Raw genomic sequence first — 20414 nt, forward strand, 5'->3', positions numbered from 1 at the left:
TTGTTAATAAAAAAAAAAAGTTTACTTTTTCCTTCATGTGGCTGCAGATAGATGGTGCTATTTTCTTCCTCTGTTTTAGCCATCCGCCTGTTTTTTGAGTTATTACTGTGTGTAGATGCCTAAAGGTGAGCTTATTGACATTATAAGGTGAACTGAACATCAGCATGTTTATCCGTTCACACTTTGTTTAAGCTACAGTTAAATTGCTGTTATGTAATATATTAGTTTTGCTATTATGTTCATTTATATTGTTTATAAACCTCTTTGGAGGTGGGTGTGTTATATTAATTGGTAATTCGCTGTATTATTTGATTGATGAATACATTAATGATTAATTAAACATGTATGTTATGTTATTTACTTCTATTCTGGTTTCGGTAATTAATAGGTTTTTTCTCTTGTTTTTATTGTTACAGACCACAGTTAAACAAATTCATCTGACCTGGAAATCTGTATCCGTGTCCTTTAACTTGGACACACATCCGTACCTTGCCGCTCTAAATCAGATATTTCCTGGAGACCCCAATTCTCCTTTTTAACATCAACAATAACGAAAAATAACTTATTTGACAATTTTCACCTGTTTCAAGTAAATTTTCACTTGAAATAAGTAGGAAAATCTGCCAGTGGGACAAGATTTATCTTCTCATTACAAGCAAAAAAATCTTGTTCCACATGCAGATTTTTCTACAAATTTTAAGTGAAAATCTACTTGAAACAGGTGAAAATTGTTTTGTTTTTTCCAGTGATGAGTCTTGTTTTAAGTGTAATGAGATTTTTTTTTACTAAAATGAGACATTTTAACTAGAAATAAGACAAATATTCTTAAGATTTTGAGTTTTTGCAGTGATCCATTTTACTTATCCCGTGAAGGATAGAGTCATATTGATAAGTTCAGAAAACTGTTTTTTATTGTTGTGTTTTGATGTATTTGATGTAAGCCCAGTGGATATTTAAAGCTTACAGAAGGCTGCATTTAACTGCTGCTATGTCATTCCTGCAGTATTTCTGCAGGTGTTTAGGTCAGTGCTATTATTTGTAATATATTATATTATTTGTAATCAGCACAAATTATGATAAAATCCACCATCCCCCCTGATTTCTTTTTTACAACTCGAGTACTGGGTGGGATCATGATGTGATGAACCTCTTTACAGAGACAGATTTCATCCAGAATTTCAGGATGTCGAGGGCTACCTTCCAATACATCTGTCAGCGCCTCTCCACAAGACTCTCAAGACAAGACACTCAGTTCAGGCGACCCATCTCCCTGAGAAAGCGTGTAGGAGTTGGGTTATATTGGCTGGCGACAGGGGCAGGTTACCGGACTATGTCCAACCTGTTTGGCATTGCAAAGTCCTCCGTTTGTCTCATTCACCACGACTTTTGCAAGGCCGTTCGCCATGTCCTTATGCCTGACTACATCAAGCTACCTCAAGGAGACGATCTCTGGGAAGTCCTACAAGGCTTCCGACAGAGGTGGGGTTTCCCACAGTGCGCCGGAGCGATTAGTGGGACTCTTATCCCCATCATTGCCCCCGAGGACAATCATGTGGACTACTTTAATCGCAAAGGATGGCACTCTGTTCTTCTGCAGGGGGTTGTGGATCATCAGTTCTGGTACGTCTATTATGAAATGATATCTCTTCCACATCGTTTTGTCATTCTACTAGTGCTACCATCATTAATTGAGTAATCAGTGTTACATGTAAAGTGATGCTGCACTGTGATACAACCAGTCGTGAGAAGTGTCATTATTTTTGACGAATCAATTGTTTATCCTTGTTACTTTATACTTTTGTTCACCTAAAGTACAAAATGTGCAATTTGCACTCTAATCAGTGATGGAAAGTAACTAAATACATTTACTAAAGTACTGTACTGAAATACAATTTTGAGGTACTTGTAGTTTACTTGAGTATTTCCATGTAATGCTACTTTATACTTCCACTCCTACATTTCAGAGGGAAATATTGTACTTTCTACTCCACTACATTTATTTGACAGCTTTAGTTACTTTTCAGATGCAGATTTGACACAATGGATAATATAACAAGCTTTTAAAATACAACACATTGTTAAAGATGAAACCAGTGTTTTTTTGTCTTTTGACGTCTTAACTCACTGGTATTAGATCTAGTTGCTTCTTTGTTTTTGTTTTTACACTCATTGATAGTTGAAATTTGGCCTACAAAATTACTTAAATGTTATACCATAGTGCACTATTGCCTCAAAGATTATTCATTGATTGGTACTTATTTTCATAATTGTTTGCATTGGTCTAAGTATGAAATGTTCAATTCATTCCATGTCCCCTCAACAGTTTCACCAACATCTACACTGGATGGCCTGGAAGTGTCCACGATGCCAGGGTTCTCAAGAATTCCCATATCTACGCAATGGCAGAGAGAGGGGAGCTTTTTCCACCAGTGAGTTTTTTCTGAAACACAACCCCTCCCCTCTATTTGGAGACAAAGCACATAATGTCACTTTAACGTTGCAGTTTGTGACAATATAGGGTGAGTAGAAATGGGTAGACTTACACATTATAATATCCCTGGTAAATAAATTAAACTCATTTTATATTTCCATCATCTAAGGACACCGAAGAGATCAACGGCGTCCAAATACCAATCATGCTGCTCGGTGACCCTGCTTACCCCCGACGAAGCTGGCTGCTCAAAGGGTACACTGACGCAAGGGCGCAAAGATACTTTAATGAGCGCCACAGCAGGGCCAGAATGACTGTTGTTTCTTTGCTTTTCTATTGTCTCTTTGCTTTTCTGGAGGTTGGTAGCCAAAAAAAGAAAGTTGATAATATAGGATAGGCTTTGATAAGCAGTCTGCTTCTGCCTATGCCTTTTCAGTCATTGTTCAACACATGATTATTGGTTTTGTGTGAAATGTCAATGCTGTGCACAATGTTTTTTGGTGTTGTGTTGTTTTTGTGTTGTCATGATTGAATAAGCTTCATTCCTTCATTGCATCACCTGCGCACCAGTGGGCATAGGAGGTAATTGGCATCAGAGGTTAAGTAAGGGAGACACAGGTGATCAGGTGCATGGAATTAGGAGCTGGGAAGCCACACAGTTTTTCAACTGTGCATGGAGTGTGTGTGTCCGCATGGTTTGTTCTGTAGCCAGTAGCCTAATGTGTTGTTTTTGATAATACACAAGCTCGTTTTTTAACCTCTCATTCAGCACCCAGGATTTTGTAGGTGTTGTTTTTTAAAGCTTTGCACATGTGAAATAAAGTGTTCAACGCAGCCCCCTGTCAGACCACTTTTTTTGGAACCAGCATGAGTTTTTTCCCTCACATAGCATTTTTTGTTGTTAGATTGCCATTACAACTAATATGATATAATATAATGTAATACATAATAGGCTATGTATTTATAACGTTTGGACACAGATTAATTGCTTTGGCCTATATTTATCTGTGGTCTACTAATTTATGACATTTATGACCCCCATACTGTGGGTTTTTTCAACATATATGCTTTTTACATCCGTATGTACTTTTTACAGATGTGTATCAAGGGTCTTTTCTGTGACTATTTTTGCATATTTTATTTTTGGAATATCTCATCTATGCTGCTGCTGCTGTCATCGGGACACATCCCTCAAGTGGGATGGATAAAAGTCTTGTCTTATTTTATCTTGAGCAATGATGTACACTCCTACAAATGAGTTTAAATGTATTTGTATGGATAGATTCTAAGAGCATCCAATCTTTTATGGTGGTATTGTTGCCCATTAACTCAATGGAATAGATATGTTTTAAAAAAATGAGGTAAAAATACAAATTTGAATGCAAATACGGAGACTCCAGATATTGTTAAATATTGTACCATAGTGGTTTTGTTTGCATGTGTGGTTTTTGACACATTTAAAGGGTATGGTGGTTCAATAAGCTAAAATCTCTTTAGGAAAAAAATACTTTTTGCATGAAATATCATTGAATTTTTAGTTATGCTTTATTAAAAAAGATAGCTCATTAAGACCTGAGTCATGCTTGCAAATCTGGCATCAGGTCTTAATGAGTAAAACAATGTGCAAGAAGGCAATGTAATAGACAATCACTGTTTTCAGTTTGATAAACAATAATAATGGCATTTTCATATCACAATAAAATAATATTTTCATTCTTCAGTGGTTTTCTTCAGTTTGCTCTTCAGTTCAGACATAAGTGGATTTCCGAATCTGGAAAAACAAAAAGACATGAGGAAATAAAAATTAGAAACAGTTATAATCTCTTGTTTTCACTGAAAATAACACTGGAACTTTTTGTCACTGTTGTTTTACCCTGGACGTCCCGGCGGCATCCATTTAGGTCTCCGTTGTGCCTCATTCTGCATAGTAGCTTCGCTCTTGTCCTCTGCCTTTTTCTCAGGCTCCTGTTGATATTGTTTTACTTTAATTTCAATATATTAACATAAGAAGAAACATTAATTTCATCATTTAGCAGTAATACCTGTGGATGAGCTTCCTGAATGTCTTCGTCTCTTGCCACCCGGCGTGTCTTCTTTAACACTGGTAAACCTGCACCAAGTCCTGAAATGGACAAAAACAAACAAGCATGAAACATATTATGAAAAATAACTGGACCTGAAACAGTCAAAGGGGCGGCTTTTTGTGTGTTGTACAGCAAAAAACCTACCAGGCAATTTGATTCCAATACCCAAGCCTCCTAAAGGCATGCCTGCAGGCACTTTGACTGGAACATGAGATGTGGGAGAGGGATCCACTGAGGGCATATTGAGCAGGGAGCGGGGATTTGTGGGTGGTCTTACATGAGGGTTTTTAACAGCAATCCGTGACCTTTGCACAGTAAAGTCCAACACGGGAGCATTCACCTGAAATGACAAAAACATCTGAATGGACAACTCATTTAGTGGTTATTAACAATGTTTATTCATGATTTGCTGGGAGATAATACCTCACTCTGATCTTCAGATTTGCTTGTGTGCCCTTGTTCCACCTCAGCTCTGTTTAGCCCCAGTTTTGAATCAGGGATATCTTCATCCGGCGAGGGAATCTTCTTAGATTCAGCCTCAAGTTGGCCTTCAGGATCAGGTTCTGTAAACATGACTGCCTCCTCTAATGAAGCCTCTGAGTCAACTCCCCATTGTCCTGATTCAGTGCGTTTGAATTCATCTGAGAAGTCAGACGTGCTCACTTCAAAGGTCTCTTCTTGCAGCAGTAGTGTAACATCTGCCTCTTCATTTTCTCTCCCCAACACAACCATCCCAGCTCCAGTCGCTGCTGATTCTTCACCTAGCTTTTCTTGTGATTCATCAGATTCCTGGTACAGACATTTTGTCTCTGGGGTCGAAATCCCTGAATGGAGGTAAAGTCCGGTCTCAGTGACTGGCTGCTCATCTCTCAGATAGGATTGCTTTGTTCCTGCACTTTCCTCCAATAATATATCCTGAGAACCAGAGTTAAGTACAGAAAATTCAGATGCAGTAACTGATTCAGACGTAGTACCTGACAAGTCCTGGACGTCTTGAGATGAGCTTTCGCAGAACGGCTGGTCCAAAACGCCGGACTCAACAACTGACGAACATGTTTCTGTGTCACTTAAGAACGCCAGTTCCACCGAATTTGACATCCTTAATTGATCTTTCTCCATCTGTGATGATATTTCCCCCGTCTCCTCGTTTCCAGGCTGTGTTGTGGTGTCCCTCTGTCGGTCTGGATCAGACCCCTCTGGTTCAATTTCACAAGTGTCCTCCGACATTGCTGTCTCTATCCACAAATCTAGGATATCTTCATCAATTACTTCCTGATGTCCTCTGACCGAGCTGATTGCTTCTTCTGTGAAGGCCTCCTCTGATTGCATCACATGTTCTGCTGCTTTGTCCTCTGATAATACAAGGAGATCGTTTGGTCTGGCTGGCTTTGATTCATCAACTGCTTCAGTTTCCACTTTGATCTCCAACTCATTTGTCTTAAGAGCTCTGTTGGGAGTCTGGTTTTTTGTCTCTTGGGTATTAAAGTGCAGAGATAATTCGGATTGTCCATTTTCTTCGTCTGCTACCTGCAGACATGTTTTGTCCTCTTCTTCCTCATCTGCATAATCATTTTTATCTGTATCTATGTTCTGAGTTTCCACAGAGGTATCATGAGATAATTTAGGTACAATTTCCACGGATTGCTTCAAGAGCCCACATTCAGTAATTTCCTCTGGAAAAATATGGCTCTTGTTGAGGTTTTCCTCCGTCCGTAACGCTTCGGTTGCTCCAAATTCCACTGTTTCAGCCTCATTTTGCAGCTCGTCTGCTGAGCCGATGTACGTCTCCAATTCCCTGTCAAAGTGTTTGATCTCCGTCTTCATTGGGCTTACCAGTGATTCCTCCTTGTCTTTCTCGAATGAATATCCTGATTGCGGATGGACAGCTTCAACACAGGGTTCCTCTGGTTCTTGTGCAAGGTGTAGTTTTCCCGGGTGCTCCACAACAAAATCAAAGATGTTTGTAGGATCTTCTTCGCTCTCTGGTCTGTCCTGCAAACCCTCCTTCACCAATAAATAGCCAGCTCCTGTGCCACTGTTTTTAAGGCTCTCCTGCTCTTTGGCCTCCACCTCTTCTGGTAATTGAGTGATCTGCTTTTCCTCACGTTTTCCTCCTTCCAGGAACCTTTGTGCTGTATTTTCATCTGCTCCGAACTCATTGTTGTGTTCAGGAACTCCCTGTTGCTTTTCCTCACACACTTGAGTATCACGCTCCTGCGACACAACAACCTGACCTTCGATTAGCCGCAGGGGAATATTTTTAAACCCCCTGCTTATTTCCTGTTCAGTCTCGCCTTCTGGTTTTACCGTAAGTGAAGGGGCTGTGCAAACTTTTTCCAAGCAGTCGTCTTTGTTGTGGAATTCACTGGAGGGTCTGTCCTCTTCCACCGGATATTTATCAACAAATTTCTCACCTAGAGAAACTTCTGTCACAGTTACTTCTGTCTCTCTAGTGGTCTGCACTTCTGTGTTCACCACATCCTCTTGACTGCATGTGACATATTGAGTTAAATAGTTTTCTTCTTGCCTCCTTTCTATAAAGGACCTACTGCTATTTTCCATTTCTGGCTCTTCATCTGTTGTCTGATTGTGTGTAGCCTCAATGACATCTTCTTCCTCTTTGATAACAGTCTGCATTGAAACATTCTCAGTTTGATAATTTTCTTGTTCAGCATCCTCCAACACATCTGACACTTCTTTGCAGAATGAGGGAATTTCAACTTGCTCTGTTTCTTCGTCTGACTTGTTTTGGTCTTCAGACGCCAGCTTTAACGCACCTTCACTGTTTTGAGGTTCTTCCCATGTCACCATGGTAACAGCATCATCACTCTGCACTCCTGGCTTCCGTGTGAACATGCTGCCCTCGTCTGAACTCAAGTCTGTGGTTGTGCACTGTTTTAGCTCATGGTCCTCCAGCTCTAACTCTTCTTCGTCTTTGTTTTCTTGTTTGGCAACTTGGACTTCTGTTATTATTATTTCATCAACTTCTGGATGGTCATCCAGTAGATCAGCTGCTTTTTCTTTTAGAATAATTTCCTCCTCTCCTAGACATGAATTAATGATGGTGGACAGTTTTAATTCACAGTCCTCTTCCTTATTCAACTCCTCTTCATCTGCGGTTTCGTTGTCTTTTGTTACTGGGATCTCTGTCATTGTTAAATCAATTTTTTGATCATCTTCTACATCATCAACTGCATTTCCTTTTAACTTATTCTCCTCTCTTGGACTTAAATCTAGGATTGTGGACGGCTCTATTTCAGGGTCCACATCCAAATCGTTGCCATCGTTGTTTCTATCATCTTTGGCTACTTGGACCTCTGTTGTGGTTTCATCCATTATTTGATGATCGTCCAGATGATCAACCGTCTTTCCTTTGAACATACCGTCCTCATCCTCTCGTACCTCATGGTCCTCCACCTCCAACTCTTCTTCGTCTTTGCTTCCATCATCTTTTGTTACTTGTACCCGAGTTGTTGTTTCATCCATTCTTTGATGATCATCCAGGTGAAGAACTGCCTGTTCTTTGAACATAATGTCCCCTTCTTCTAGGCCAAACTCTGTGACGGTGCACAGTTTCACTTTACAGCCCTCCTCCAACTCTTTGCCATCTTTATTTCCATCATCTTTTGTCATTTGACCCTCTGTCACTGTTTCATTTATTCTTTGAAGATCATCCATATGATCAATTGCCTTTTCTTTGAGAATGCATTCCTCTTCTGAGCTTAAATCTGTGATGCACAGTTTTATTTCAGGGTCCTTCTCCAACACTTCAACATCTTTGTTTCCATCATCTTTCACTACTTGGACCTCTGTCATTGCATCCACCTTCTCATCTAACTCTTCTTTATCTGTGGTTTTCTCATCTTTGGCTACTTGAACCTCTGTTTTGGTTTCATCCATTATTTGATGATCGTCCAGATGATCAACCGTCTTTCCTTTGAACATACCGTCCTCATCCTCTCGTACCTCGTGGTCCTCCACCTCCAACTCTTCTTCGTCTTTGCTTCCATCATCTTTTGTTACTTGTACCCGAGTTGTTGTTTCATCCATTCTTTGATGATCATCCAGATGATGAACTGCCTGTTCTTTGAACATAATGTCCCCTTCTTCTAGGCCAAACTCTGTGACGGTGCACAGTTTCACTTTACAGCCCTCCTCCAACTCTTTGCCATCTTTATTTCCATCATCTTTTGTCATTTGTACCTCTGTCACTGTTTCATTTATTCTTTGAAGATCATCCATGTGATCAATTGCCTTTTCTTTGAGAATGCATTCCTCTTCTGGGCTTAAATCTGTGATGCACAGTTTTATTTCAGGGTCCTTCTCCAACTCTTCAGCATCTTTGTTTCCATCATCTTTCACTACTTGGACCCCTGTCATTGCATCCACCTTCTCATCTACCTCTTCTTTATCTCTGGTTCTCTCATCTTTGGTTGCTTGGACCTCTGTTGTGGTTTCATCCATTATTTGATGATCGTCCAGATGATCAACCGTCTTTCCTTCGAACATACCGTCCTCATCCTCTCGTATCTCATGGTCCTCCACCTCCAACTCTTCTTCGTCTTTGCTTCCATCATCTTTTGTTACTTGTATCCGAGTTGTTGTTTCATCCATTCTTTGACGATCATCCAGATGATGAACTGCCTGTTCTTTGAACATAATGTCCCCTTCTTCTAGGCCAAACTCTGTGACGGTGCACAGTTTCACTTTACAGCCCTCCTCCAACTCTTTGCCATCTTTATTTCCATCATCTTTTGTCATTTGACCCTCTGTCACTGTTTCATTTATTCTTTGAAAATCATCCATGTGATCAATTGCCTTTTCTTTGAGAATGCATTCCTCTTCTGGGCTTAAATCTGTGATGCACAGTTTTATTTCAGGGTCCTTCTCCAACTCTTCAGCATCTTTCACTACTTGGACCCCTGTCGTTGCATCCACCTTCTCATCTAACTCTTCTTTATCTCTGGTTCTCTCATCTTTGGCTACTTGAACCTCTGTTGTTATTTCATCCATTTTTTGATGATCATCCAGTAGATCAGCTGCTTTTTCTTTGAGCATGCTAGCCTCATCTTCTGGAAATGAATAAGTGACGGTGCACAGTTTTACTTCATGGTCCTCCAATTCATCCAACTCCTTTTCATCTTCAGTTCCATTGTCTTTGGTTGCTTGGACCGGTGTTATGGTTTCATCTATTTCTTGTTGATCACCCAGATGATCCGCTGCATTTCCTTTAAACTTGCAGTCCTCTTCTGGAATTGAATCTAGGATTGTGCACAGTTTTATTTCAGGATGCTGTTTCAACTCCTCTTCAACTTCAGTTACATTGTCCTTGGTAGCTTGGACCTCTCTTACCGATTCATCTATTTTTAGATGATCATCCAGATAATCAACTGTTTTTTCGTTGAACATACCGTCCTCCTCTTCTCGTACCTCATGGTCCTCCAACTCACCTTCATCTTTGCTTCCATCATTGGTCACTTGTACCTGAGTTGTTGTTTCATCCATTCTTTGATGATCATCCAGATGGCCACCTGCCTTTTCTTTGAACGTGCTTTCCTCTGGTTCTGGACCTAAATCTGTGACTGTGCACAGTTTTACTGTACAGTCCTCTCCCAACTCTTTGTCACCTTTGTTTCCATCATCGTTGGTTATTTGGACCTCTGCCATTATTTGATGGGCATCTATTGGATCAATTGCCTTTTCTTGGAGAATGCGTTCCTCCGCTTCTGAACTTACATCCTTGACTTTACACGGTTTTACCTCATGGTGCCCCACCTGTAGCTCTTCTTTGTCTTTGTTTCCATAATTTTCGGTTACTTGGATCCCTGTGGTTGTTTCACCCAATTTTTGACGGCCATTGAAAGTGCCTACACTCATAGACTTCTCTTCAGCACCAGCTTTCTCATTATATTTCTCCATCTCTTCACTCATTACATCATGTGTACGACATAATGACGCAGCAGCTGCATGTTCTTCAGCATTCACAGGCCTCTCACCTTGTTCAAAGTGTGTTATCTTGTGTTCATCTTCATTTTCTTCAGCCACGGGCAGTCCTGCATCATCTCTTGCCGTTTGCCCCAGCTGCTCCTCTCGTGTGCTCTCTCCACTCTCAGACCCTTCGCTGTTTCTGTGTCCTCTCAGCTGTGTGCTTTCTTCATCACTCCTTAAGTCAATTTCTGTGGCGCAAACTTCCCAGGCAACACTTGGTGAAGATGAGCTAAGCAGAGACACTGTTGCAAGAGGTCGTTCTTCATTGAACCCCCCTCCACTAGAGTCGGCCTGTGTGCTGCTACTTTCAGGAGGTTCACTGTCCACGCTAGTCTCCTCGAAGGTGTTTGGGTCATTGCTGACTGTGTCTGCTGGCTGTGGCCTGAGGAATCTGTTTACGGTGTCTGTTATGTAACACTGAGGAAGAGATACAGAAAGAATTACACATCTACCTGTATCACATAGTTTCATTTTCTTTCTAAAAAGGAAAAGTTGTTATAAATACATTGATAAATAACATGAACACATGTTATTGTGTAGGCCTTTATATCCACTTAAGAATAATTTTAGTGCTATGGCCACAAGGCCATTTACACAATAGCGTCCTTCAAGAATTTCAATCAGAGTGGGAAAGGCCCTTTCCTGTTTCTGCAGAACAATGCTCCCCATGTACAAAGCAAGGTTTGCAAATGGTTTACCGAGTGTTGAATGAGGGGAACTTGAGTGGCCTCCAAAAAGTCCTGACTTCAACTTTGTCACTTCATGTGAATAGATCACCTTTCAAAGCAGGTGTCTACAAAAACACCTGCTACATAAACACCAAACTTTTCTAAAATATTTGGATTTGTGTTTTAGGTGATAGGGCTGTCGATTTTGCCCAAAAATAAAATCTCGATTTTTTTATCTCAAAATCCGATTTTCGATTACGATTACGATTATTTTGTGAATTGACAAAAGGCAAAGAAATTATTTCAAATATGCTGTTTTTTTATTGAACATTTGCCCCATTGGGCTTTAAGTGCAAACTTTGCTCTTATTAAACCAAAAATGAATGAATAAAGTGCAAAACTCTGTAAAATAAGTTTAAAAAAAGTTTAAAAAAATATAATAAAATATAAAGTTTTATCTCTGAAAAAAAAATCAGCAAATCAGCACTTGCAAACATACAGTAAGTTATATTTCCAATTAAATAAAACAAGACATTTTCTAATTAAACTAAACTGGGTCTTTGGAAGCTAAATAATAATGCAACCCATGAAGGAGGTAGAGGTGTGTAATGTCAGTCATTACATTTGCTATTCACATTTGCAAGTTTTTTGCAAGGAACAGGAGCCGGTCTACCGCATCTGGCTTGAGGGATGCCCGGTGGCATGTTAGTATATCACCATGGTTACAACGCCCCCTCCTAAAAAGTGAAAAATCGATTTTACGATTTTCACGTTTTAACATCGTTCTAATTACATAATCGCGATTACGATTTAAAATCGATTAATCGAACAGCCCTATTAGGTGATCAGATATAGTTTATCATATACATTCCTCTTGGTTGTATTTTGCATATCTGTGTTTGTTCGGCTGCAAAGTGTCGCAGTGTGCCTTTCTCTTTACTGTGTCTGTTCACTGCCTGGCAGGTAGTACACATTTCATCTTGTCTCAAAAACTGTGAACTCGACAGTCGATGGATAGCAATTAAAAAAACATGGACATTTAGACCAAATATCAGGCTAAAGAGAAAGAATTTCAGCCATAATTTTTTTGCTGGAAGAAGTTGCTTGTGACTGACAAAAAGCTGAAAAGCTCAGAGAAACTGAATCCCAACAGGATCATCACAGCCTGTCCAAACTTTCCATTACAACCTGGACAGGTAACCAGTTTATCACAGAGCCACAAAGGTTGTGTTCAGACTGCAACCTCAAATCCTATTTTTTGTCACGTTCAGATAAATAATTTATGACAGTTTTAACAGCTAAAATCCACATGAAATGTGATTTTTTTCCAAATCGAGCACACACAGAGGTGATTTTAAATATGATTGCAAACATACGTCTCAATCTGAACCGTCTGAATGACAGAAGATTCCCCCGGTGGCTAACAGATAAGCTACCTTGACTATGCATCCGGCTGCACTGACATACCCAGGGAGACGGCTGGCTGCAAAACAATAGCACGTAAACGTGATCTCCACCTCTGGTGCTGTTTAGAAAACATGTGCTGTGACCCCTCATACGGTCACTATTTGAGACAACAGCAAACCCAATACAGCACACATTTTAATTTTGGTGTCTCTGAATCTATTCTATGTATGTAGGTTACCATGGCAACTTAGGGAAAGTCAGCATGCACACACAGGCCTGATCTGATCACTTGCAATTTATAATGTAAATAGTCAGTCAAGCAGACCGTCCTGCTGTTCTTGAAAGACTTGAAACCAGTGATAAAGTCCATAAACTCATAGATGAATCCTTATTGGGGTTCTTCTGAATCATGTGAGAATAAAGATTAATTTATTTTATACCTCTATGGAATTACACTTCCTTTTGCAACAAGAGGAGTCGCCCCCTACTGACCATGAAAGATTATGCAAGTTAAGGACACTCATTGGCTTCAGTTTTCACACCTGAAGGCCAGGCCCATTTTTATAGTTTTATTGGTGTAATCATCCTCAGTGACAAAAGAGGAAAACAAATGTTCCACCCTGAAGGTTTAAGCATAATCATGCTGCCCTGTAATAACAGACACTATAAACATTATAACTCATTAGTTACACACCTCTTCCTGTTTATTAAACTGTTGAGAAGATGGTCTGTGAATGCAATCTCTGTGGTGGATTCGAGGAGATTAAATCCTAATTTAATGCGATTGTGTTCATATACATTGCCCAAAGCGGAATTAAAGCCCAGGACATATACACACAAAACTGTGTGTGTGTGTGTGTGTGTGTGTGTGTGTGTGTGTGTGTGTGTGTGTGTGTGTGTGTGTGTGTGTGTGTGTGTGTGTGTGTGTGTGTGCAGGCTGAGGCACCACCCAACCTCCCAGCACACACACACACACACACACACACGGGGGGAGGATGGGACAGAAATAGTTTAATGGATATTCAAGCAGTCTTGCAGTGTTTACGTTTTGTTTGTCTTAGCAACAGAAAGGGAAGCTTTACATGAGAATTAGCTGTAGACTAGATGTTTTTTTTTGTTGTAATTTATAATTGTGTCTAATTGTGTAATCCCGTAGGCTGACTCACCCAGACCGTCCACAGGGTCCTCTCCACCCTGGAAATGGGACTGTCGGGATCCATCGTTTTACTTCCTGCTTGTTTACTGCCCTGCGGTCATTAGACTTGATTTCAAAAGTAAAAGTAAAATTTTAAAAAGCGTGTCAGTTTAATTTCCAGATAGTACGCATATCAGTCACTGAGCAGAAATCTGCTTGCAAAGGCGAGCAGTTTTGGAGCCCACATACAGCTAACTTCCCTCTGCTCTCTCATATGTCCGGTGCATCATGATGAGGAAGAGGGTGATTAACACGGCTGAATCAGACCGACGCTGCGCGCACTTTGCGGATGTGAGCTGCTTCTTCATACACGTCTGGCCACAAAAGTGCATGAGGCACGAACTCAGCGTGGGACATGTTTAAACTAAGTCTGCGCCCCCACATCAGTGCTGATCAGTGGCCAAAGCGGAAAAACACCAGTGGCTGATATGCATTACTTAACTTCAGTACTCGAGTTGTAAAAAAGAATCAGGGGGGATGGTGGATTTTATCATATGGGGACAGATAATTTGTGCTGATTACAAATATTATAATATATTACAAATAATAGCAGTGACCAAAACACCTGCAGAAATACTGCAGGAATGACATAGCAGCAGTTAAATGCAGCCTTCTGTAAGCTTTAAATATCCACTGGGCTTACATCAAATACATCAAAACACAACAATAAAAAACAGTTTTCTGAACTTATCAATATGACTCTGTCCTTCACAGGATAAGTACAATGGATCACTGCAAAAACTCAAAATCTCAAACCCCACCCTGTCTGGGGAAAAGATGCGGCCTGCTCACTCCTCAGGTTAAGGAGGAGACCTGAGCTCAGTGCAGGGCCCTCCCGGGGTTGGTAGAGGATGGCAATGCCCAGGACTGTCAGTAGGTAGGAGCACGGGGTGGTAAAAAATGGGAAAAAAACCGGGATAAAAATATTAAAAAAAAAAAAAAAAAACTCAAAATCTTAACAAGAATATTTGTCTTATTTCTAGTTAAAATGTCTCATTTTAGTTAAAAAATCTCATTACACTGGAGACTCGCTTTTTCAGATCTATGAACCATCCAGCATCTATGTGTGGGCGTCAAATAGATTAAAGGTGGGCTGCAAATGTAGGGCCCATGTGAGTTTTTCTGCAGGTGAGGTCCAACTGTTTAATTTTTCACTTTTGGGGCTTTTCTTACTAAAACTATAAGAAACTCACTCGTATCCCTTATGGGCTCCATTATTTAGCTCACATTTGAGGACCATAATACTAAAACTATATGAAACCCTCACCATTTGTCTATTTCAAACTAAAGTCCACTCTGTACCAGGGGCGAAAATCCCGTTTCATAGTTGGGGGGGACAATAAACAGTAATATTTTAGAGAATAAATCCAGTATGGGACAAGGAATAAAAGTTTTAGCCTTCCTTTAATACAGCATTTTGACATTTTCATCTCTATCTCGCAAACAGGCAGAAGACCTTTCTTAGAGCAATACAAAACAATGGTATTAGGCGGAAGGTGGCAATAATACAGCACATCTGACATAATACACTGCAAAAACCCAAAATCTTAACAAGAATATTTGTCTTATTTCTAGTTAAAATGTCTCATTTTAGTTAAAAAATCTCATTACACTGGAGACTCGTCACTGGAAAAAACAACAATTTTCATCTGTTTCAAGTAGATTTTCACTTAAAATAAGTAGAAAAATCTGCATGTGGAACAAGATTTTATTGCTTGTAATGAGAAGATACATCTTGTCCCATTGGCAGATTTTTCTACTTATTTCAAGTGAAAATTTACTTGAAACAGGTGAAGATTGTCAAATAAGTAATTTTTCTGGTAATGACTCTAAATGTTGAAATAGCACATTCATTGATGAAATGACATAAGGGATGCAAAGGGGGGATGATTTTGACCGTTTTTATTTCAGGGGGGATGCCATCCCCCCTCATCCCCCCTCAACTCGAGTACTGCTTAACTTGCAGTGCACCATTGGATCAGTCTGGATTAACAATCTTCATTTAAAGTAGCATTTTCGCCATGTCGTCATCACCAGTGGGCTTGATTGTGGAAAAATGACAGCTTTTGTGGCTTCAGACATAACTTTTATTTAACTTTGCAAAATCAGTAAATGGTTTTACATGTCACTTGAAACAAGGAAGGATGCATCTTTGAAAATGGCAAGAACAACAACTAAAAACAATCTTGAAATACCCTCCCAGCATTGAGGAACCACTGCTGCAACAGCAGGGCTGGCCTCTCTGTTCTCAAAAAGCTTTTGAAAAGCCTTCTCATATCCTAAACAGCTTTATCTCTCTAACCCCGTAACCCAAAACTCCATGCCCTCATATCTACACTTAGCAATTTACTATGTTTACTGTGACTTGATTGTTTTTCCCCAGTTGGAAGTTGGTTTGTATAAAAGCATCTGCTAAATGTAATGTAAAGACAAGACCTCTGCTGTCACTGCTGCTACACAAGTAAAGTAAACTGATGATGCGAGAAAAATGATTAGTTTTTTTGTCCATAAGTGTTTTATCCAGAGGTTAAACATTTTTCACATTTAAAGTAAACGTTTGCCATTTTATACTGTTGCCACATTACTGATTATAGCCCTTTAACAAAAGTTACATTCCACCTTCGGGTCCCTTGATTGTCTCATAATAGACAATACAGTTACAGTAGGTTCCTCTTATTACATCCAGGGTACTTTAATATGCTTTTATTCAGCATGTAATCACAAAAAACTGGAAATGTATTTATAAAAAAAACATTTTCCATTAAAAAAAAACCTTTACAAAAAGCAAATAAGATTTTATTTTCACACAAATCATAACCTGGGAATTTAAAATTTGCAACATTTCTGAACCACATCAGAAAAACTGTCGAACTGTACACCTCATATATGCTCTATATTCTGCATTTGTGGGTGGTCATTTTGAACACCAAGAGATCAATACAACATAAGTGAGTCAGAGTTCGGGAAGAAAACATGCAGTAACTGAAAAAAACTACAGACTGGGCTATAAAATCCCCAGCTAAAGAATGCAGTCAAGGGGCAACAACTGCATGTTCTGTTTGTTGGTATCACCTCTGCAGAAGTGCGTGCTGCTTGTCATCGAGTATAAGGGACTCGGTAAAGAGCACAATCATGCAACACCTCCTCTGCTTGTAAAGAAGTGACGTTCTTGTGGTCAGAGTGGAAAAAGATCATGTATATTTTAGAGTAAGAGCTGAGTGCAGCAGCTGACCACGAGCAGACTTTCAGACTTTGGACACACTTTCCCAGACAAAAACAAAACCTGCAGCAACCTGCAAAATCATTCAATCTTTATTTTACAGTGATTTCGATTTTTTTTAAATCCACTCGAACTGATTATTGTCGTAAAAGTATTTGTACAAAAATATAAACATTTGTGGAAAAAAGTAAAGGAAGAAGAATAAAATGTATCAAATAAGGGTCTTGAGACAGAAGCACATTAGATACAGTTCAATATTCATGCTATCATTCACTTTAGAGAAAAGTATTAGATACAGTACAACAGATGTATGAAAGACGGATGATCTTGTGGGGTTTTTCATGCAGTTGATGAAATTTCCTCATTGGGCTCTGAAAAAGAGAACATACTCATGAGCAAACTTCCTGTTGAATGAAATATTTACTTTTACCCTGCACAACAAAGCGACAGTAAAACGTTTAATATTTAACCAATTACATCCTGGCCTTAGTAAAAGGGCTGTCTACTAATATGTAGGATATGTTATGTTTTCATGTTCATTTTCTCTCTTTTTTAGTTTAAATGTCCAGTGTACATTACATAGATGATTTATAATGGGAAATAGTGTTTTTAAGTGTAGAAGTGCATCAAAGGTTAATTGTGTTTTTATTTCATAGAATGCCGATGTGAAACACTATCTGATGTAAAGCTGATGTACACAGGGCAATAAAACACTTACTGCACTAAAAGGTCTGTTATGTTTAGTCTATTTGATCGTACAGCAGAACCATTATCTCTAGCCGCCAATGGATCACATTAACTGCTTAATAAGGTTGAAGCAAAAGTAACCTCTGTGTATATTAATCCTTTCAATAAAGCTGGAGAGCTGCAATTCAACTCTGAAATATCGGAGTTGTTGCAGCAGTTTACATAAGTCTCAGTCGAAAAGAATAAGTACGCTGAACACATACGTGGGTCCAAAGGTATTGGGTAAATTCGTTTTTTTAAAACACATTTCTAAATAGCGGCACAACAGATTTAATATAAAACAATATAGATGTGATTAAAGATTATCATAATTAAATTAAGATGCCCCACAAAAGATATATTTAACAGTTAGACGCTACAGCCTTCTTAAGCAAAGCACCTCCATTATCAGATGCTCAAAAATGCAATTAACCAAAAAGAAATCAATTGTTCAGGAATAGTCCATTACCTTTATACTTCAGGGCAAATGAAGCAGCTACTGAGTTGGCACTTATAAAGCTACTTAACTGAAGCTTCTCATATAAGTAAAACAAATATATAAATCAGACAGCACAAAAATGAAGAGCGGCCAAACCAACACTTTTGGCACTGCTGGGATCAAGAACATCAAAAGGCCCGGAAGACCACAGGAGAAAACTAAAGAAGATGATCAAATCCTTTCCATAGCGAAGAAAAAGCCTTTTAGAACATCAAAAGAAGTTACGAAATCTCTGGAGCAGGTAGGTGCATCATTGTCAAAATCTACCCTCAAAAGATGCCTCCATCAATATAAATACAGATAACTTTCAGCAAAGTGCAAACCATTGGTGATGTTCAAGAATAAGAAAAAATGAGTATACTTTGCAGGAAAAAACATGCAAAGAAGCCTCTAATGGCCTGGAATCAGATGTTTTGGACAGAATAGACCAATACAGACTTACACACGTGGACAAAATTGTTGGTACCCCTCAGTTAAAGAAGGAAAAACCCACAATTCTCACTGAAATCACTTGAAACTTACAAAATTGAAAATTAAATAATCAAAATCAGCCATTACTTTTGAATTGTTGATTAACATAATTATTAAAAAAAACAAACTAATGAAATTTTGATGAGGAGTAGGCCAAAATACCTGTTGACAGCTGCAGAACGCTAATTGACAAATACAGAAATCGTTTAATTGCATTGATTGCCTCAAAAGGTTGTGCAACAAAATATTAAGTTATGGGTACCATCATTTTTGTCCAGCCCTATTTCATTATTATTATTTTTTTTAATAATTATGTTAATCAACAATTCAAAAGTAATGGCTGATTTTGATTATTTAATTTTCAATACATTTTTATTTATTGTTACTTTTGTAAGTTTCAAGTGATTTCAGTGAGAATTGTGGGTTTTTCTTTCTTTAACTGAGGGGTACCAACAATTTTGTCCGCGTGTTGTAAATGAGAATGAGTGTTTACTGATGATGTGACTGCTAATAATATTAATAATGACCCCAAATATACTGTGAAAGTAACTCCAGACTTCACTCAATATGAGCTTTTTCCATTTGAGAACAGTTGCACATGAGCAACTTATGTCAGGTAGGGACAACACCTTAGCTTGCTCCTTATAGAGCTCTGCTATGTCTTTCCATCTTGTCACTGCAGTTGCTCACACGAGAACTGACTTTGGAAAAGCCTTTCCCTTTTTCCCCTATGTACAAAATAATGTATTTGGTTGCGGTTTACAGCTTGTGCAGCCACATGTCACTACATTAACCACACTTGAATCCATTACTGAGCATCTCACCTGTCCATGTTCGGTATACAGGAAGCTTGAGTGCGGGGTGTGTGATCTCTAGACACACTCGTAAACGTGCTCTGTCATTTTCTCTGGGACCCCTCCTTACGTTGACTTTGTTGATGTACAGAGCGCTCGGGTCGTCCTCTGTCTCTTTGTCGCTGTCCTCGTCCCCCTCAGACGTGGTTTCAACATTCCTGTCCATGTCAGCGTTCCCTTCGTCTGGCTTTTCGTCGATGTATTCTATCCCTTCAGTGTCAGGGTCTGTGACTGCATCATTTGTTCCTGTAAAACCAGTAAAGAGTAAAACACAGTGTTGTACACATAATTGCCACAGTGAAAGGCTCATTTTATTGATCTTTCATTATTTTCTCCCTTTATTCATAAACTGTGTGTGTGTGTGTGTGTGTGTGTGTGTGTGTGTGTGTGTGTGTGTGTGTGTGTGTGTGTGTGTGTGTGTGTGTGTGTGTGTGTGTGTGTGTGTGTGTGTGTGTGTGTGTGTGTGTGTGTGTGTGTTGCATACGGCTCTTTAGCGCCACCCTAGTGGCTCCTGGAGCTTTTTCAAAAATGTTTCACCTTTTTTCCCCCCATTTTCTTCTTTTTTTCTTCCTTTTTTTCTCTTTTTTTCTCTTTCTTTTCTCTTTTTTTCTCTTTTTTTTTCCTTTTTTTCTTTCTTTTCTTGTTTTTTTTTGCTTTTTTCTTATTTTTTTCCCTTTTTTCTTCTTTTTTTCTTCCTTTTTTTCTCTTTCTTTGTCTTTATTTTCTCTTTTTTTCTCTTTTTTCTCTTTTTTTCCTTTTTTTCTTTCTTTTCTTGTTTTTTTTTCTTTTTTCTTCTTTCTTTCCTTTTTTTCCTCTTTTTTTTCTTCCTTTTTCCTTTCCTTTTTAATCTCGACATTTCGGCTTTTTTCTC

The 20414-nt window shown here is 39.0% G+C and overlaps 2 protein-coding genes across 3 annotated transcripts in view; both read right to left on the reverse strand.

Annotated features, from left to right (window-relative positions):
• Positions 1-3978: 3978 nt before the first annotated feature.
• si:ch211-136m16.8 (uncharacterized) lies at positions 3979-13981 on the reverse strand. Its single transcript, XM_061708097.1, has 6 exons — positions 13745-13981; positions 4939-10920; positions 4660-4855; positions 4474-4553; positions 4305-4396; positions 3979-4202 (listed from the first exon to the last, which is right to left on the reverse strand). Exons 1-6 carry the CDS (start codon positions 13796-13798, stop codon positions 4142-4144), a joined length of 6465 nt encoding a protein of 2154 aa, XP_061564081.1. The 5' UTR covers positions 13799-13981; the 3' UTR covers positions 3979-4141.
• Positions 13982-15848: 1867 nt separating this feature from the next.
• si:ch211-180a12.2 (uncharacterized) overlaps positions 15849-20414 on the reverse strand; it is a 32195-nt gene continuing 27629 nt past the window's right edge. For both annotated transcript variants that reach the window (XM_061708736.1, XM_061708735.1), the window contains exons 12-13: positions 19514-19789; positions 15849-17364 (exon numbers count right to left, since the gene is read on the reverse strand). In XM_061708736.1, the coding sequence (XP_061564720.1) occupies positions 17333-17364; positions 19514-19789 (308 nt within the window). In that variant the 3' untranslated portion in view covers positions 15849-17332. The remainder of the gene's footprint in view (positions 17365-19513; positions 19790-20414) is intronic.

Source organism: Cololabis saira, chromosome 19, assembly GCF_033807715.1.
Source record: "Cololabis saira isolate AMF1-May2022 chromosome 19, fColSai1.1, whole genome shotgun sequence".
Classification (NCBI taxonomy): Eukaryota; Metazoa; Chordata; class Actinopteri; order Beloniformes; family Belonidae; genus Cololabis; species Cololabis saira.

What these genes read in the sequence shown, in the direction of transcription:
- si:ch211-136m16.8 (XM_061708097.1), bottom strand. Translation starts at nt 13,798, where the DNA reads ATGGATCCCGACAGTCCCATTTCCAGGGTGGAGAGGACCCTGTGGACG. An exon ending in GGACCCTGTGGACGGTCTGG is followed by an intron (nt 10,921 to 13,744) that starts GTGAGTCAGCCT and finishes TCTCTTCCTCAG; the next exon opens with TGTTACATAACAGACACCGT. An exon ending in TTCAGGAAGCTCATCCACAG is followed by an intron (nt 4,397 to 4,473) that starts GTATTACTGCTA and finishes CAATATCAACAG; the next exon opens with GAGCCTGAGAAAAAGGCAGA.